At 27.8% G+C, this 16135-nt stretch overlaps 1 protein-coding gene across 5 annotated transcripts in view; it reads left to right on the forward strand.

The window, feature by feature from the left end:
• dnc (phosphodiesterase dunce) overlaps window positions 1-16135 on the forward strand; it is a 418093-nt gene that overhangs the window by 163079 nt on the left and 238879 nt on the right. The window contains exon 3 of one of the 5 annotated variants that reach the window (XM_065510433.1): window positions 32-1344. The exons of the other annotated variants lie outside the window; for them this stretch is intronic. Coding sequence (XP_065366505.1) covers window positions 269-1344 — 1076 coding nt within the window. The 5' untranslated portion in view covers window positions 32-268. The remainder of the gene's footprint in view (window positions 1-31; window positions 1345-16135) is intronic. 5 annotated transcript variants of the gene reach the window in all.

Genomic DNA, 16135 nt, shown 5'->3' on the forward strand with positions numbered 1-16135 from the left:
CCCACAAACAAAAAAATTCTTTTAATTATAGCTACTACTTTAAAACGGCTTTTACTGAAGCTTCTTTGTATCACATAACGAGTACCTTGTTTTGTTAATGAAACAGCAATAAAACAAACTAAATACCTGTAATTAAGCCACACAGAAAGTACATACAAACCACCGACAAAACAACAAATATATTTTACTTGCTATAACAACAAACAACGGAAAAACAAAGCAAATAAAAAAAAAATACAAAAAAAATTAGCCGACAAAATTGGTCAACATGTCCAACGAAAGTAACAACCAACCACCTCAATATATTATAACAACACCCAGTGAAGTAGATGCCGATGAAGTACGTTCCTTAAATGAGCTTGAAACTGGCCAAGATGCCTCCAGCACGGTAGTGGTACAAAGTGAAACGTCCACCCAGCAACAGCAACGTCGTGTTGTTAGTCAAATGTCTAGACAAATTGCCAGTCGTTCCTTTTCAATTGCCTCAGCCTCAAATTCTATACTGGAGGAGGGCTCTTCACTGGATGCTGAGCTACAAAAACAACTACAACAAATGCAATCACAACAGCAGCAAGTATTTACCACACAGAAAACCATTGCAACCAGCACCAGATCACAAAGTTTGCAATCTTCGTCGGTTACGGGTGCCACTGGGGAATTAGCTTTACAAATATCTGCTGCTGGTGCTGGCAACTCATTGACCACCACACAGTTGGGTCAACAGCTTAAAGCCCAGTCCAGCACCTCAATCATGAGCAGTGAACAGCGTGTGGGTTTTATGCAAAAAACCTCCTCAACATCATCATCCACCTCGACAAAATCGAAATTTCAAAGTTTCTTACAGCAACCAGAAGCTGGCCATCCTGCCTCTGGTTCGGGCACTTTTCTGACGGCTCATCAAAAGCATGTCCGACAATTTGTACGCTCCACCTCGGCTCATTCTGAGGCGGCCGTTACCATGGGTTCATCTGGCCCTAGACCAGACAGATGTATACGCAGTGCTTCAACACAAATTGATGAGCCCACATCCACCTCCATGGATAGTGGCAATGGTGATCATTTGACAGTGTCTACAAATAAATTGGGTTTGCATCAGTCTTCGTCCATTTTAATATCGAAATCGGCCGAAACTATAGAAATGAAATCCTCTTCCCAGACTTCGTCGGCTAACATGCGCACCCAGTTGACTTTGTCTGGTGGTTTGTTGGCACCACCAAATCGTAAAATTACCATATTAAGTCCCATACATGCGCCACCTGGTTTACATGATATGCTGAAAAGAGCTGGTCGTTCGCCGTTATCGCCACGTATAAGTTTTCCGGGCAGTGAAGCGGATTTATTTGGGTGAGTATGATTAATAGAAAAAATGTTGTTTCACTTATCGAACATTTTTAAGAATCTTAAAGTATTCATTTTAAGAATAGTATTTTAATAAAAGTAATTTTTAAAAATATGGCTCTTCATGTAGTTAACTTATAGAAATGTTTACATCAAGGAAAATTTACTATAGAAATGTTTACGTCATGTAAAATGATTCATAGAAATGTTTACAAAATCTGCTGTTGAAATATTTACATCAAGTAAAATATCCTTTAGAAGAGTTTACATCCTGCAAAGCTTCATGTAGAAATGTTTACATCATGTAAAATTTCCTATATAAATATGTCATTATGTAAAATTTCCTTTAGAAGAGTTTACATCATGTAAAATTCCCTTTAGAATAGTTTACATCATGAAAAGCTTCATGTAGAAATATTTACATCATGTAAAATTTCCTTTAGAATTGTTTACATCATGTAAAATTCCCTTTAGAATAGTTTATATCATGAAAAGCTTCATGTAGAAATGTTTACATCATGTAAAATTTCCTTTAGAATTGATTACATCATGTAAAGTTTCCTATAGCAATGTTTACATCTTGTAAAATTTCCATTAGAATTGTTTACATCATGTAAAATTTCATATAGAAATATTTACACCAAGCAAAATTTCCTTTGGAAGATTTTACATCATATAAAATTTCCTTTGGAAGAGTTTACATCTTGTAAAATTTCCTTTAGAATTGTTTACATCATGTAAAATTTCATATAGAAATATTTACATCATGCAAAATGTCCTTTGGAAGTGTTTACATCTTGTACAATTTCCTTTAGAGGAGTTTACATCATGTAAAATTTCCTATAGAAATATTGCATTATGTAAAGTTTACTTTAGCAGAGTTTACATCTTGTAAAATTTCCTTTAGAATTGTTTACATCATGTAAAATTTCATATTAACATATTTATTTCAAGTAAAATTTCTTTCTTCACATTACTTTCACTTAATCTTTACCTTAAATTTTCTTTTTCGAATTTAATTTTAGTTTGTATATAAATAATTGCCTTAGGAACAGAAAATTCGACTTAAGTTTTTTTTTTCTGCAAAGCAAAAAGTAAAAACATTTCATGCTAATTTAACCTCAGAAACAGTTTCCATAAATCTATCAATATTCATTAGGTGTGACATTAATGTCTAAACTCTTGGCATCGTAAATAGATGCAATTTTTGTTAATGACAGCTAAAACGAGAGTCAGTTTATCAAAATCAGCAACAACTCTTGCACACATGCCAACACATACCGATAAACTCACACACAAAGATTAAACACGCCCTTGACAACTAAAACAGACATGTACAGATGTTGTGTGTTGTGCATTTGAGCCGAAAAAAAATCATTAGCATATTTACAGGATAAACATGCACGAAACTTGTTAGTTTAGATAAATTAGGTTGAGCATGTTTAACTTCTTTTAAAACGTTTAAATTTGAATAAATTGTAGCCATTTTCTTAGTTATTTTTCAAACTTCCTGTTGATTTGTTTTATTTTGTTTCTTGGAAAATTTCTCTTAACTCACTTAAATATGATTTAATTAAAAGACTAAATAAAATTGACTAAAGCATTTATGTATGATGTTTTAAGTTACTCTGCAAATTCATAAACTGGGTTTATTAACTTTTAAGTTTTTAATTAATATACTTTTTCATATTGTAGTAATCTTTTTTGCTCATCTTGAATTCTTTTTCGTTGTGTAATAAATTTTATTACCTCATTTGTTAGATGATTGTGATGTTTAAAGTGTATTTCACAGGAAACCAAATGCGTAAGCAAGAAATGAAGAAAAATATTAAAAAAATGTCTGCATAATATAAAAATTAATAAAAATTCTTATAATTTGCAGAAACATGCAGCTTTTAAAAATTAATCAAGCATTCCGTTTAATGCAGTGTGACTGTAATAGATTTTTTTTAATTACAAAACATTTTTTTTAATAAACATATAAATTATTTTTTTTATAATATCAAACAAGGCATAAGACTATTTACTTATACATTTTAAAAGTTTTTATTAAATATATATTGTATTTATTAATATTCGATTTTTTTGTTTCTTTTTACAGGTGAGTGTTTAAATTACCATATAAATATTTTAAACATGTAAGTTTTTTATTAAAAAATAAAAAAATAAAAAAATTGAGTATATATATAACTTATCCAAATTATAGAATTATAAATCTAGAGACCATTTGTTAATTTTATTTACAAATATATATTTTTAACACTTAATTAATTAATACTGTTAAATGCATATTTAAAAACAATTTTTAAGAAATGTTTATATTTTTAACTTTTTAAAGAATTTGGGTTAGAAAATATTTCAAAATTCTCATGAGCCATGTCAGCGTTTGTGTGATAAATATTGAACAAGTATACACAAGAATAATCTCAAATACAGTTTAGCCTCGATTATTTGGAAAAATATAGTTAATATAGTTTCATAAAGGCTGTACCAAAGTTTACTTAAGATTTTAATTAAATAGAAAATAGATTTTTTCTTTACATTGTTTTTTTTGTTATTGAATCATAAAGTACTTGGGATAAGGTTATGTATTTAATAGAACGTCGGCCAAACAGCCTCCATGGCTTATCCACTTTTTTGTTGAAATTTTTCAAGACCATATAAAATGTTTCTTTTAGTATAAATCTTCGTTTTTAGGATAAAACAAAGTATAAAACAGTTGTTTTAGTATAAAACAGTTGTTTTAGTATAAAACAGTCATTTTAGTATAAAATAGTTGTTTTAGTATAAAACCTCGTTTTAGTATAAAAAAAAAAGTTTTATACTAAAATCTTTGTTTTACTATAAAACAAGGATTTTAGTATAAAACGTCGTTTCTAATATCAAATCTCGTTTTAAATATGAAACCTCGTTTTAGTATAAAACATAGTTTTTAATATAAAACAAAGTTTTTAGTATAAAACCTCGTTTTTAGTATAAAACCTCATTTTTAGCATAAAACGTTGCTTTAAGTATAAACAGTTGCTTTAGTATAAAACGTTGTTTTTAGTATAAAACGCAATTTTTATTATAAAACGTCGTTTTTAGTATAAAACGTCGTTTTTAGTATAAAACGTCGTTTTTAGTATAAAACGTCGTTTTTAGTATAAAACGTCGTTTTTAGTATAAAACGTCGTTTTTAGTATAAAACGTCGTTTTTAGTATAAAACGTCGTTTTTAGTATAAAACGTCGTTTTTAGTATAAAACGTCGTTTTTAGTATAAAACGTCGTTTTTAGTATAAAACGTCGTTTTTAGTATAAGACGTCGTTTTTAGTATAAAACGTCGTTTTTAGTATAAAACGTCGTTTTTAGTATAAAACGTCGTTTTTAGTATAAGACGTCGTTTTTAGTATAAAACGTCGTTTTTAGTATAAAACGTCGTTTTTAGTATAAAACGTCGTTTTTAGTATAAAACGTCGTTTTTAGTATAAAACGTCGTTTTTAGTATAAAACGTTGTTTTTAGTATAAAACGTTGATTTTAGTATAAAACGTTGTTTTTAGTATAAAACGTTGTTTTTAGTATAAAACGTTGTTTTTAGTATAAAACGTTGATTTTAGTATAAAACGTTGTTTTTAGTATAAAACGTTGTTTTTAGTATAAAACGTTGTTTTTAGTATAAAAAGTAGATTTTTGTATAAAAAGTAGTTTTTAGTATAAACTTCAATTTTTAGTATAAAATGAAGTTTATAGTATAAAACGAAGTTTATAGTATAAAACAGAGTTTTTAGTATAACAATAAGTTTTTAGTATAAAAAAGTCATTTTAGTATAAAACGTCATTTTAGTATAAAAAGTAATTTTAGTATAAAACGTCATTTTAGTATAATACGTCGTTTTTAGAGTATCCAAAACCGAAAACCGGTCAACCGTCTTTGTAAGCTCCACCGGTTTCGGTTTTTTTAACTTTTCGGTTTTTTGACAAACCGGTTTTTGTAAGACGGTTAACCGGTTTTAATGATATATATTTTCTAAAGCTCATTCAAACATATTTATGAAAAAAAAAATATAAAATAATTGCATAAAGAATTCAAAAATGCTAAATTTCCATTAAATAAAAATGTAATATAAACCGGTTAACCGGTTTTTTTGAAGACAAAACCCGAAACCGCTTAACCGGATTTTTTAAAAGACAATAATCGAAACCGATTTTTTCAAAAACAGACTTTTTCGGTTAAACCGGAAACCGGTTTTTTAAATTTGCCGTTTTTTTTTGGACATTCTAGTCGTTTTAGTATAAAACTTTGTTTTTAGTATAAAACGTCGTTGTTAGTATAAAACGTCGTTGTTGGTATAAAACGTTTTTTTTAGTATAAAACGATTTTTTTAGTATAACACAAAGTTTTTAGTATAAAACGTAATTTTCAGTAAAAAAAAATTCTATTTTTAATTTAATTTAAATGTTTTCAGTAAATTTTTTTTAATTAAATTATTTTCTTTTTACTCATAACAGTAGATAATAGTAATAATACTTCCCTTTTTTGTAATCATTTTAATTATATTTAAAAACATTTAATATGATTAAAAAAGATATTCGCATCTAATTAATATTACACAACAAGCTCTGAGTTAAAGCCCCTTTTAACGTGAATCCATACAAATATTAATGTTTATAATGAAAATAATGTTGAAAACAAATTGACTTTTAGCAAAAAAAAAAAACCAAAAAATTATAAACCCAAACTCCCACACACAAACACCCAACCATTAACCGCAAAATAGGCGAGAACTGTGGCAAAACAGCGAGAGAGACAAAGTGAAAAAGAACAGGAAACACACATAATGAGTATTATACTTCTAAAAGTATAAATTAATCCTTTTGGCTAAAAATATCTACATAAAACACACAAAAATTAAGTAGAGAATTCATTTAAGGCGTTTGAATATATACAACTGGGAAAAAGAAAGACAAGTAAACGAGATAAACTACACACAGTCAGCCTTTTTTCCAAAACCAGAAAAACCCCTTAAAACTTTATAAGCACAAAAACTTACACACATATTTATTTACTAAAATCGTGTAAAGAACCCAGCGAAGATTTTGTTTGAAGTTCTAAATGAAATTGATTTAAAATCAAAAATTTTCATAAACAAAATTGTGGATTTTCCTCAAATATATGCTAAGAAAAATTTAAATAACACTCTGATACAAAATGACACTTTTTGTAAGAACTTGAAAAGCCACCTAATGGAGGTAGGCCTAGATGAGGACATACTAAAACCGTTTTCAAAGATTTTGAAACACCCTCAAAATTTTGAGTTATTTTGAAAAAACGATTTTAGGGTAGGTCATAGTACTTTAGTACCTCTAACTCATATATTTTTAGACCAAATCAAAAATTTTAAACAATTATAGTTAGGCAAAGAATTAAGTTTTCATAAAATGTATGCATAACATCTATATTCCAAGAAATTGTGTAAGTTTTTATAAATAGTTTCGCTTGTTTTTTTATTTTTTTCGTAATTTTTAAAATTTAAATATATTTATTTAAATTTTTTTCTATGAAACCATATTCTTTTTTGCACAGTATTTTAAAGACAATTTTATGTAGACAAAAACAAGACTTTATTTGTTAAAATCGGTTTATGCTTGCAAAAGTTATTAAACTTTTTCGAAAAAAGTTTCACAAAATTTACCTTGTAAATTATAAATTTTGTACAAACATTTTTTTTTATAGTTTTTTGTTTTTTTGGAGAAGAAAATACTAAAAAAGGTGTTAATGAAAAGTTGAATAACTTTTATAATTTTCATCCGATTTGAATAATTAAAACGGTGATTTGTTAAGAGCAAAATTTCCTTTATACATTGGTTTAAATTTTTATAGCTCCCATATCAAAATAAGCAATGAAAAGCGACTAAAATCAAAAAAGTTGATAAATTTTACTTTTCTTTTAGATATACTTAACAAAAACAATACTTATAACCAGGGAAACCAAAATATGCAAATGCATGTTTTTTCTGGTGAGTCTAATGAGCACATGGATGAGATATTTACACGTTTCAGAACTATTTAAGAATTTTGGCATCGATTTGTTAGTGCATATTTTTGCATATTTTACCCTTAAATACATATTTTTGCATATATTTGTTTTAAGAGCATATTTATTTCATATTTTGCGTTTTTAGAGCATATTTTACTGTTTAATAGCATAGTTTGAGTTTATCAAAAACAAATTTTGTCTTACTTATTTTTCGCTGTTGTGTTACAGGTTTTTACTTCCTTTGTTTAAAATTCAAAATTGAAAAATAGATGGCTTTTCACCAAAAAAAAATTAAAAAACAAAAATTTAAAAAACAGAAATTTTTTTTTTAAATTTAAAATAACAATTCGAAAAAAATTTTTATCCAAAAAATGAAAAACTGAAAAAAAAAAGTTCACCTAAAAAAAAAAATTTTTTTTTCCAAAAAATTAAAAAACTGAAAAAAAATTTTGTTCACCTAAAAATATTTAAATTTTTTATTTTGAAGTATAATTAGGTGAAGGGTATATAAGATTCGGCACAGCCGAATATAGCTCTCTTACTTGTTTTAATATAAAATAAGCACTATTTTAATAATAGCTCCATCTAAATATCAAATTTTAGTTCTAATTCAAACTTAACTGTTCTAAGTGTTAAAGAAATATTGTGTTTTAAATTTGCTCCTGTAACATCAGTTGATGTCGAAAGAACATTTGCTATGTATAAAAATGTTTTCAGATCCAATAGACAACGATTTTTATTTGAAATTTTAAGTAAATTTTTTTTGGTTAAAAATTATGTTTGTTTTTTTAAGAGCATATTTTTTAAATTTTAAGAGCATAATTTAAAGTTTTTACTGCATATTTAAAGCTCCTAAAACACTTTTTTAGAGCATATTTCCGGTTTCCCCGCTTGTAACTAACCAGTGTATCAAAAAATGCACGTCATTTTAAAGCGCAATCAGTTCTCTTTCCAACCCCGTTTAAAAATTTAAAGTCGTACGAAGACTGACTGAGTTATAGATCGATAAGTTGACGAATATCACTGAAAACGGTTTTTTTCAGAATAACTTCTGAATTTGAGGGTATTTCTGAAATTTTTTGACACAATTTCTAATGTACTCAGCAAGCCCTATAACCCTATAGCCATCTGCAAGTGTCGAAGTTACTAATTCTTTGAATTATTACAAATAAAAATAATATTTATGCTTAGTGGTTAGTTGGTTATATTATTCAAATTAAATCTCTGCAAAATCTCTACATTGGGAAATTGTGCCTTAAAGGTTTGAAACAACAAAATCTCTCTTTAATTTCCCATTAAATCCTGTTTGTTTAACACAACATGTGTCAGTGTGTTTTGTTGTTTTTGCATGTGTATGAATTTGACCTCCAAAAAGTATGCTTTGAATAATTCATTCATTATAGACATTACATTAAAAATGCATAACTTGTGTTCAGCAAAGTTTTCTGCTTGAAATGGGTACGTTACTTTGCTGTTTTTTTCATTTTTTCGGCTGTCAGTCAGGCCTTTTATTTTATAATGCTTGACAGGAATTAAGTAAATCTGCTGTTATTTGGAGTTCTAAATTGTTTGATTTATTGTTGTGAAGGGTTTGTTGATGGTTGCATGAAAATGTAATCTTTACGTTGTTTTTTGCTCCATTACCTGTCAGAATATTAAAAGGGCTGTTAAATTTAAATTGTTAGAAATTTTGAGAAGCCATGAAAGCTAAATTAAACCTTAAAACAGTTTATTCAATTTCATTTTCTGTAGCTGAGTCAAAGGGAGCATATCAACAAAAATAAATAATTTGTAAGTTTTTGTTTTTGCCAGACATTTAAAGACATCTTACATAATGACAATTTATATAGAATTTTGAGTATACAATAAACAAAACCTACATATTTTCTTTAACAAATTTTATGCATACAATTTCAAATATTTATTTAGCAGTGTGCTGCTAAAGAACAACACGTCATAAGATAAATGCGGACAGAGCAAACGGAAGTTCAACTGAAAGTGTCACGTAGTTAAAACATTATCACGGACGCACAAACACGCACACATCCTCACACACAAAGACCCAATCAAATACATAGACAATGTTTGTTTTGTTATTGACGTTTGTTTTAAAGTGTGGCAAGTAGCATTCGTAATGATGTCAATGTAATACAAGCGACAGCATCACTATCACACTGTCACACAAGGAGCAACAGCAAATGATATATTAAAGTTGATGCTACCATTTATGACTAAAGGTGGTATTTTAGTGTGTGTGTGTGACTCAATGTCAATAGTAAATGTTTTCGTTTAATCAAAAAATATACAGCACCACAGTTGTCATAAGAGAAATCTAGGTGTGTGCAGAGCAAAAGGCAAGCATATGTCACTTATGTTTTGCTGCATGTATGTTTCTGTGGTTAATTGTGAACCAATTAATAATTTTGTGCATTCACAAGACATCGGCCAAGTTGTAGAAACCACTCAACCATACAAGTAACAAAATCAAACCAATAAATCATTAGACTACTGAAACATACACAGAAACACACAAAACTTGATCCACAACATCCTTCCTTTTCCACTTTACTGCCGGCCTCAACGTCGATGATGATGATGATGACAATAACATTGTAATTATGTTTGTTTTTCTTTTGGATTTTGTTTGTCTATGTTGTCTTGTCTACTTTAAAAGTTATACAAATTAATCAATGTTTTTTAAGTACAAAATGACTTAAGGTAGAATTTAGAACAAGTTTTTATTCCAGCACCAAACGAAAAATATTTCTTAGAAAATTACAGTCTGGTTTTTTTTAAAGCTATTTTTCATTCCATATTATTTGAATTAATTCTTAGAAAGTGTATTTTTTACCTAAATTATTTCATTAGAATGATATAAAAATCTGCTCTTTAAAAATTATTTATTTTCTTTTTTGCTGGGATATGAATGTAAATGTTTTGAAAATTTTAAAGAGAAAACAAAGAAAAATGGAAATTTGTTGGAGTTTTACAAGTACATAGACAACTTTTACACAGAATAACGAAATATTTACGAAAGAAATGTAATCTATTTTGAAATAAACGTTTTTTACTGATTGCATTAAAGTTTATTTTATTTTGGGGCGTATGATGAATGTAAATATAATAGAAATTAGTAGTAATCATACGTTTGTAGATATTTTGAAGTGAAATTTAGAAATAAATTGTAGGAAAAGCAGCTTGTATTGGCTGTATGACTGAAAAATTCGATATTTTTCACAATTTTAGCTTTTGAAACAGCTAAGGACTGAGATCAATAAATCTTAAAATACACATGTTTTTTATTATTACACTCTGCTATAAAATGACAGTTTTTGTCAGAGCTTGAAAAGCCACCTAATGGAGGTTATAGGCCTAGGTGAGGAAATACTAAAATCGTTTTCAAAGATTTTGAAACACCCTCAACATTTTGAGTTATTTTGAAAAAACAGTTTTAGGGTAGGTCGTAGTACTTTAGTACCTCTAACCCACACATTTTTAGACCGATTTCAAAATTTTAAACAATTATAGTTAGGTAAGGAATTAAGCTATCATAAAATGTATGCATAACATCTATAATCCTATATAATCATAAAATTGTGTAAGTTTTTATAAATAGTTTCGCTTTCTTTTTTATTTTTTTTCCAATTTTTTCAAATTTAACAATAGTTATTTTAAGTTTTGTCTAAGAAACCCTATTTTCTTGCACAGTATTTTAAAGACAAACGAGATATTAGTTGTTAAAATCGGTTTATAGTTGCAAATGTTAATAAACTTTTACGAAAAAGTTCCACAAAATTTACCTTGTAAATTAAAAATTATACTTTTTTATTCATATGGACTGGGGGAGAAAATACTAAAAAAGGTGTTAATGAAAAGCTGAATAAGTTTTATAATTTGCATCCGATTTGAATAATTAAACCGGTGATTTGTTAAGAACAAAATTTTTATAAGCTTCCATATCAAAATAAGCAATGAAAAGCGACTGAATTCAAAAAAGGTTGATAAATTTTGTTTTTCTTTTAGATCTTCTTAACAAAAACAATACTTATAAGCAGGTAAACCGGAAATATGCTCAAAAAAATGCATTTTAAGCGCTTTAAATATGCAGTAAAAACTTTAAAATATGCTCTTAAAATTTAAAAATTATGCTCTTATAAAAAGCAAACTTTTACATAATTTTTAACCAAAAAATATACTTTTATTTAAAAAAATCAATACAATTAATAGTAAAGTAAACTAACATAAAATAAACAAAAATAACATGAACTAAAACAAGTATAACAAAAAATAAATACAACATAAAAACTATAGGAAGGTATTTATAGGAGGTATTTTTTGATGATGATATTTTATATAAATATAAAGTCACTTCTTCAATTAAGGTTATTATTGCAATAAATTACAAAATGTTGACTTAAATTTTCAAATAAAAATCGTTGTCTATTGGATCTGAAAACATTTTTATACATAGAAAATGTTCTTTCGACATCAACTGATGTTACAGGAGCAAATTTAAAAGACAATATTTCTTTAACACTTAGAACAGTTAAGTTTGAATTACAACTAAAATTTTATATTTAGATGGCGCTATTATTAAAATAGTGCTTATTTTATATTAAAAAAAAGCCATCTATTTTTCAATTTTGAATTTTAAACAAAGGAAGTAAAAACCTGCAAAAATAAGTAAGACAAAATTTGTTTTTGATAAAGTCAAAATATGTTATTAAACAGTAAAATATGCTCTAAAAACGCAAAAATATGACATAAATATGCTCTTAAAACATATATGCAAAAATATGCATTTAAGGGTAAAATATGCAAAAATATGCACTAACAAATCGATGCCTAAATTCTTAAATAGTTCTGAAACGTGTAAATATCTTATCCATGTGCTCATTAGACTCACCAGAAAAAACATGCATTTGCATATTTTGGTTTCCCTGCTTATAACTAACAAATGTATCAACAAATGCACGTAATTTTAAAATGTAATCAGTTTTCTTTCCAACACCGGTTAAAAATTTAAACTCGGACAGAGACTGAATGAGTTACAGATCGATAAGTTCACCGACATCACTGAAAACGGTTTTTTCAGAACAACTTCTGAATTTGAAGGTGTTTCGGAAATTTTTTGACACAAATTCTAATATACTCAGCAAGCCCTATAACCTACGCTACGTCGTTTTAAAAGTTTTTTTTCCATCGTAGCACCGTGTTATTATTAAAATTCTCATAAAATATTATTTTTATAGTTCTAATTAATAGTGATGAATTTATGAACCTTTTCCTGAAACCCTAGTGACACGATGCCAATCAGTCCAAAAATAAGTGGATACATTAAGGAGTCTTATGAATAGAAGCATCCTTTTTTGCAAACATTTCTTGATGTAAATTTCGGTATTTATAGAGTTTTTTTATACCAAATGTTTGGTTTCTTTCGCATCAAATGCATATTGCTTGGCATACCAATAAGTTTTTGGAAAAATTTTCTGCTTTTGGGTCCTAAACTTTTCTACAACATTCCCGCGAGCATCAGCAACATATAAATATTGACCTGGAAGCTGCGAACAATTTTCCATACATATGTACGTCTCGTCATTCATTATGCAGCAGGTATATTTTTTGTATAAAATTTCACTTAAATTTCCGTGCTCTGCCTTTTAGCAGAGTTCCTGTCAGGAACTTTTTGAGCCTTGTATGTTTTTAAACCTGTATTGGCTTTAACTTTTCGTACCAATTAGTCCGAGTACTGAGCTAACCGGACTGCTTTCCTACTGGATCTGTTGGAAACTCTTTTGAAACTGCTTTATATTTATTGGCTTTAGAAACATCATGTTCCATTCTTTCTACATGAATCAGGTTTTTTTCTATCATCGGATAAGTTCTCCCGATACTGTTTAATAACATTGGAATCAGTTTGACGGCAGACCTTTGAATGTTTGGACAACTTTTTTTGGACCAAAATATTTAATAATTTTAGTACCCACTTTTTACCGTCACTCATTTTAATCAGATTAACAACAAATGAACATAATTGATATTAATCATAATAACTGACAAGCTTTACAAAGATAACTGATAAACAAAAAAATTAAATAATACTTGGGTTAAAAGTTTTAATGAAAAACGTGTGTGAAGATTTTTACGATCTCAGTCCTTTTGACATGACATTTGTTACCTATGACATTCCGAGCCAAAAGAACTGATCATCTTTAGAGGCCAAGTACAAATCAAGTCAACATCGGATACTCTATTTCAAAGTTAAGCGTATCCTAGAGATGGCGTTCTGCATCGATCGAAACAATTAGTAGTCGGACGGGGCACAGTCTGTACTATATAGGGGTTGAGGCAAAACTTGTCAACCACTTCATTAAAAATACTTTTTAACAGGTATTGGAGCATGGGGCCAAGCCCGTAGAACAAATGAGGCTGCAAAAATCAAAAATTCCATGTGCCCCTAAAAAATATTGAATAAAGCAATTTTACAGTAAATTGTCCAACGATTTCAAATATGCTACTCTTATTACAATCAGATTGGTTCAGAAGATATAACCCATGAAAGTTGACTGATTTTTAGGTAATTTGGTCCGCTTTAAGATACAATATGTCGAAAACTACGTAGCGAATCCTCTTTGCTTTTAATTCTATTGATAGATCTATTTATTAGGAAAAGAATAAACAAAAATTGTACTGTTTGCTTTGTATTTGTCCAGGTAAATCGATATTTACCAACTATCCGTTTTTTCAATGTATCTCAACTTTGATGGAAAAATTAAATAAAAACTATCAATTTCTATATTTGCCATATTTTCAAAATAAGTTCTTTGATTATTCCTTTACCTAATGCAAAAATGTCCAGCTGCCCGTCCTTGCCCCATTTTTTGCTAGAGGTAAAATTTTGAAAAAAGACATGGTTCCAAAAGTGACATATACGTGAAAAACCAAACAAAAAAATTTCTTTCCAAAAAAAAATTTTTTTTTTATCTTTTCTGGAATAAAAAAAACATAAAAGCCTTTAAAAGGAAACATAAAAAATCAAAAATTTAATAAAATATTTTATTTTACTTCCCATAAAATTGATTTTTCCACAAATTTCAAATTTGCTAACCCATAAAGTAGGCACCCGAAAGGCATAGAACCATTTTCAAACACTCATTTCATAGGCTGATCAAGTATCTATCATGTCTTTTAAATATCTTGATTATCTCATTTGGTTCAAAAGTTATAATTTTATTTATATAAATTCAAATGACGCCACTGTGCGTTGGTTGTCATGTTTGAATATTACGGTTTCATGTCTGGCCGCATATTCTGGGCTTTTTATGGTCAATGCTCGCTTTAAACGAATCGCTTTAAACGCATTCGGTACTGGTTCCCTGTGATGATATGGCCAGCTGCTCATAATGGATAGGACACTTCTGTTCCTACCAAATACAGAGAATTACCTTAGCACCATGGATATTTGGCTATGGTTCTGATTCGGCTGGTTAGCCGGGCTTCACATACGATCTCTTACGCCATTTTTCATCGCAAGTAATTATTTCCTTTATAGAATACTCAGAATACTCCCTAAAGGTATTTATAGACAATACTAACTTTTTTAAAATTTAAAATATTATTGAAATCATTCGGTATTTCAAAAAATCTGTTCGAAAAAACATTTATTAGCTACGTTCAATAACTAAAAGTTGTTACTAGTTAGTAACAATTGTTACTGGAAAAGCGTTCATTAACTCAAAGTAGAGAAAAAATCAAGAGCGTTAAATTTTAGAGAGTGTTCTCTCGTTGCAAACTATTACAAGTTCTATTTTGAACTCGTAATAGTTAGCAGCTTATATTTTATATGTTTTGTGTTGTTTATTTATTTAAAATTTTATTTTTGTGGTGAAAAAATGTCAAAACAAAAGAATTTTCAATAAAATTAAAGAAAATGTGAGTATTTATACATTTTAAAAGGAATAAAATAAGAAAATTGTGTGTATAAAACAATTGTTACTGGAAAAGCGTTCATTTACTTTTTACTATTTTTGAGAAATTAAGAGAGTAATTTTGTAAATTTTGATTTTATTCTCTCGTTGCAAGTATTTACTGGGAAAGTAAATGAACAGACCTTTATTGTTTCCACGATAGTATTAAAACTATTTTATTTCTTTGTTGGTTGATATTTTTTTGAAAACTTTATTTTTATTTTATGTTTTTTTGATAGTTTTGTTTGCCTTAAATGTATTTAAAAATACATACCCGATACATATACCAACCGTAAATCAAAAAAATCATTTAGTATATTTTAAAATTTGTATTATGACTTGTATTTTTGACAAATATTAATACTCAGTATTGGCGTCTATAAATACCTTAAGATAGATTTCAGACTTAGTTTATAAAAAGCGGACAATTAAACCTGAATTTAAAATTTTAATAAATTTGGAACAAGTAAGTCACGATGCAATATGAAAAAAGTTTCTTGGGAGTTTAATCAAATACAAAATATGTTTTTTTTTATGTTTAAATTTTAGTTCAAATTTAAATACATTAATGAAATTAATAAAATAACGATTATATTTAACTTTGGTTTCAATTTTAATAGATTTTTATTTATAATTTTGTTTTGTTATTTACATTGGTTTTATTACTCTTTGACAGATTAAAATTCATAACCTAAAAATACTATAACATTATTATGACTTTTTGTTACACAACGTAAATATTTTAATACATTTATGTTATAAAACTCAATTTAAATACGACAAACTTAATTTATTAATCCATTTATGAG

This window comes from Calliphora vicina, chromosome 4 (assembly GCF_958450345.1).
Source record: "Calliphora vicina chromosome 4, idCalVici1.1, whole genome shotgun sequence".
Lineage (NCBI taxonomy): Eukaryota > Metazoa > Arthropoda > Insecta > Diptera > Calliphoridae > Calliphora > Calliphora vicina.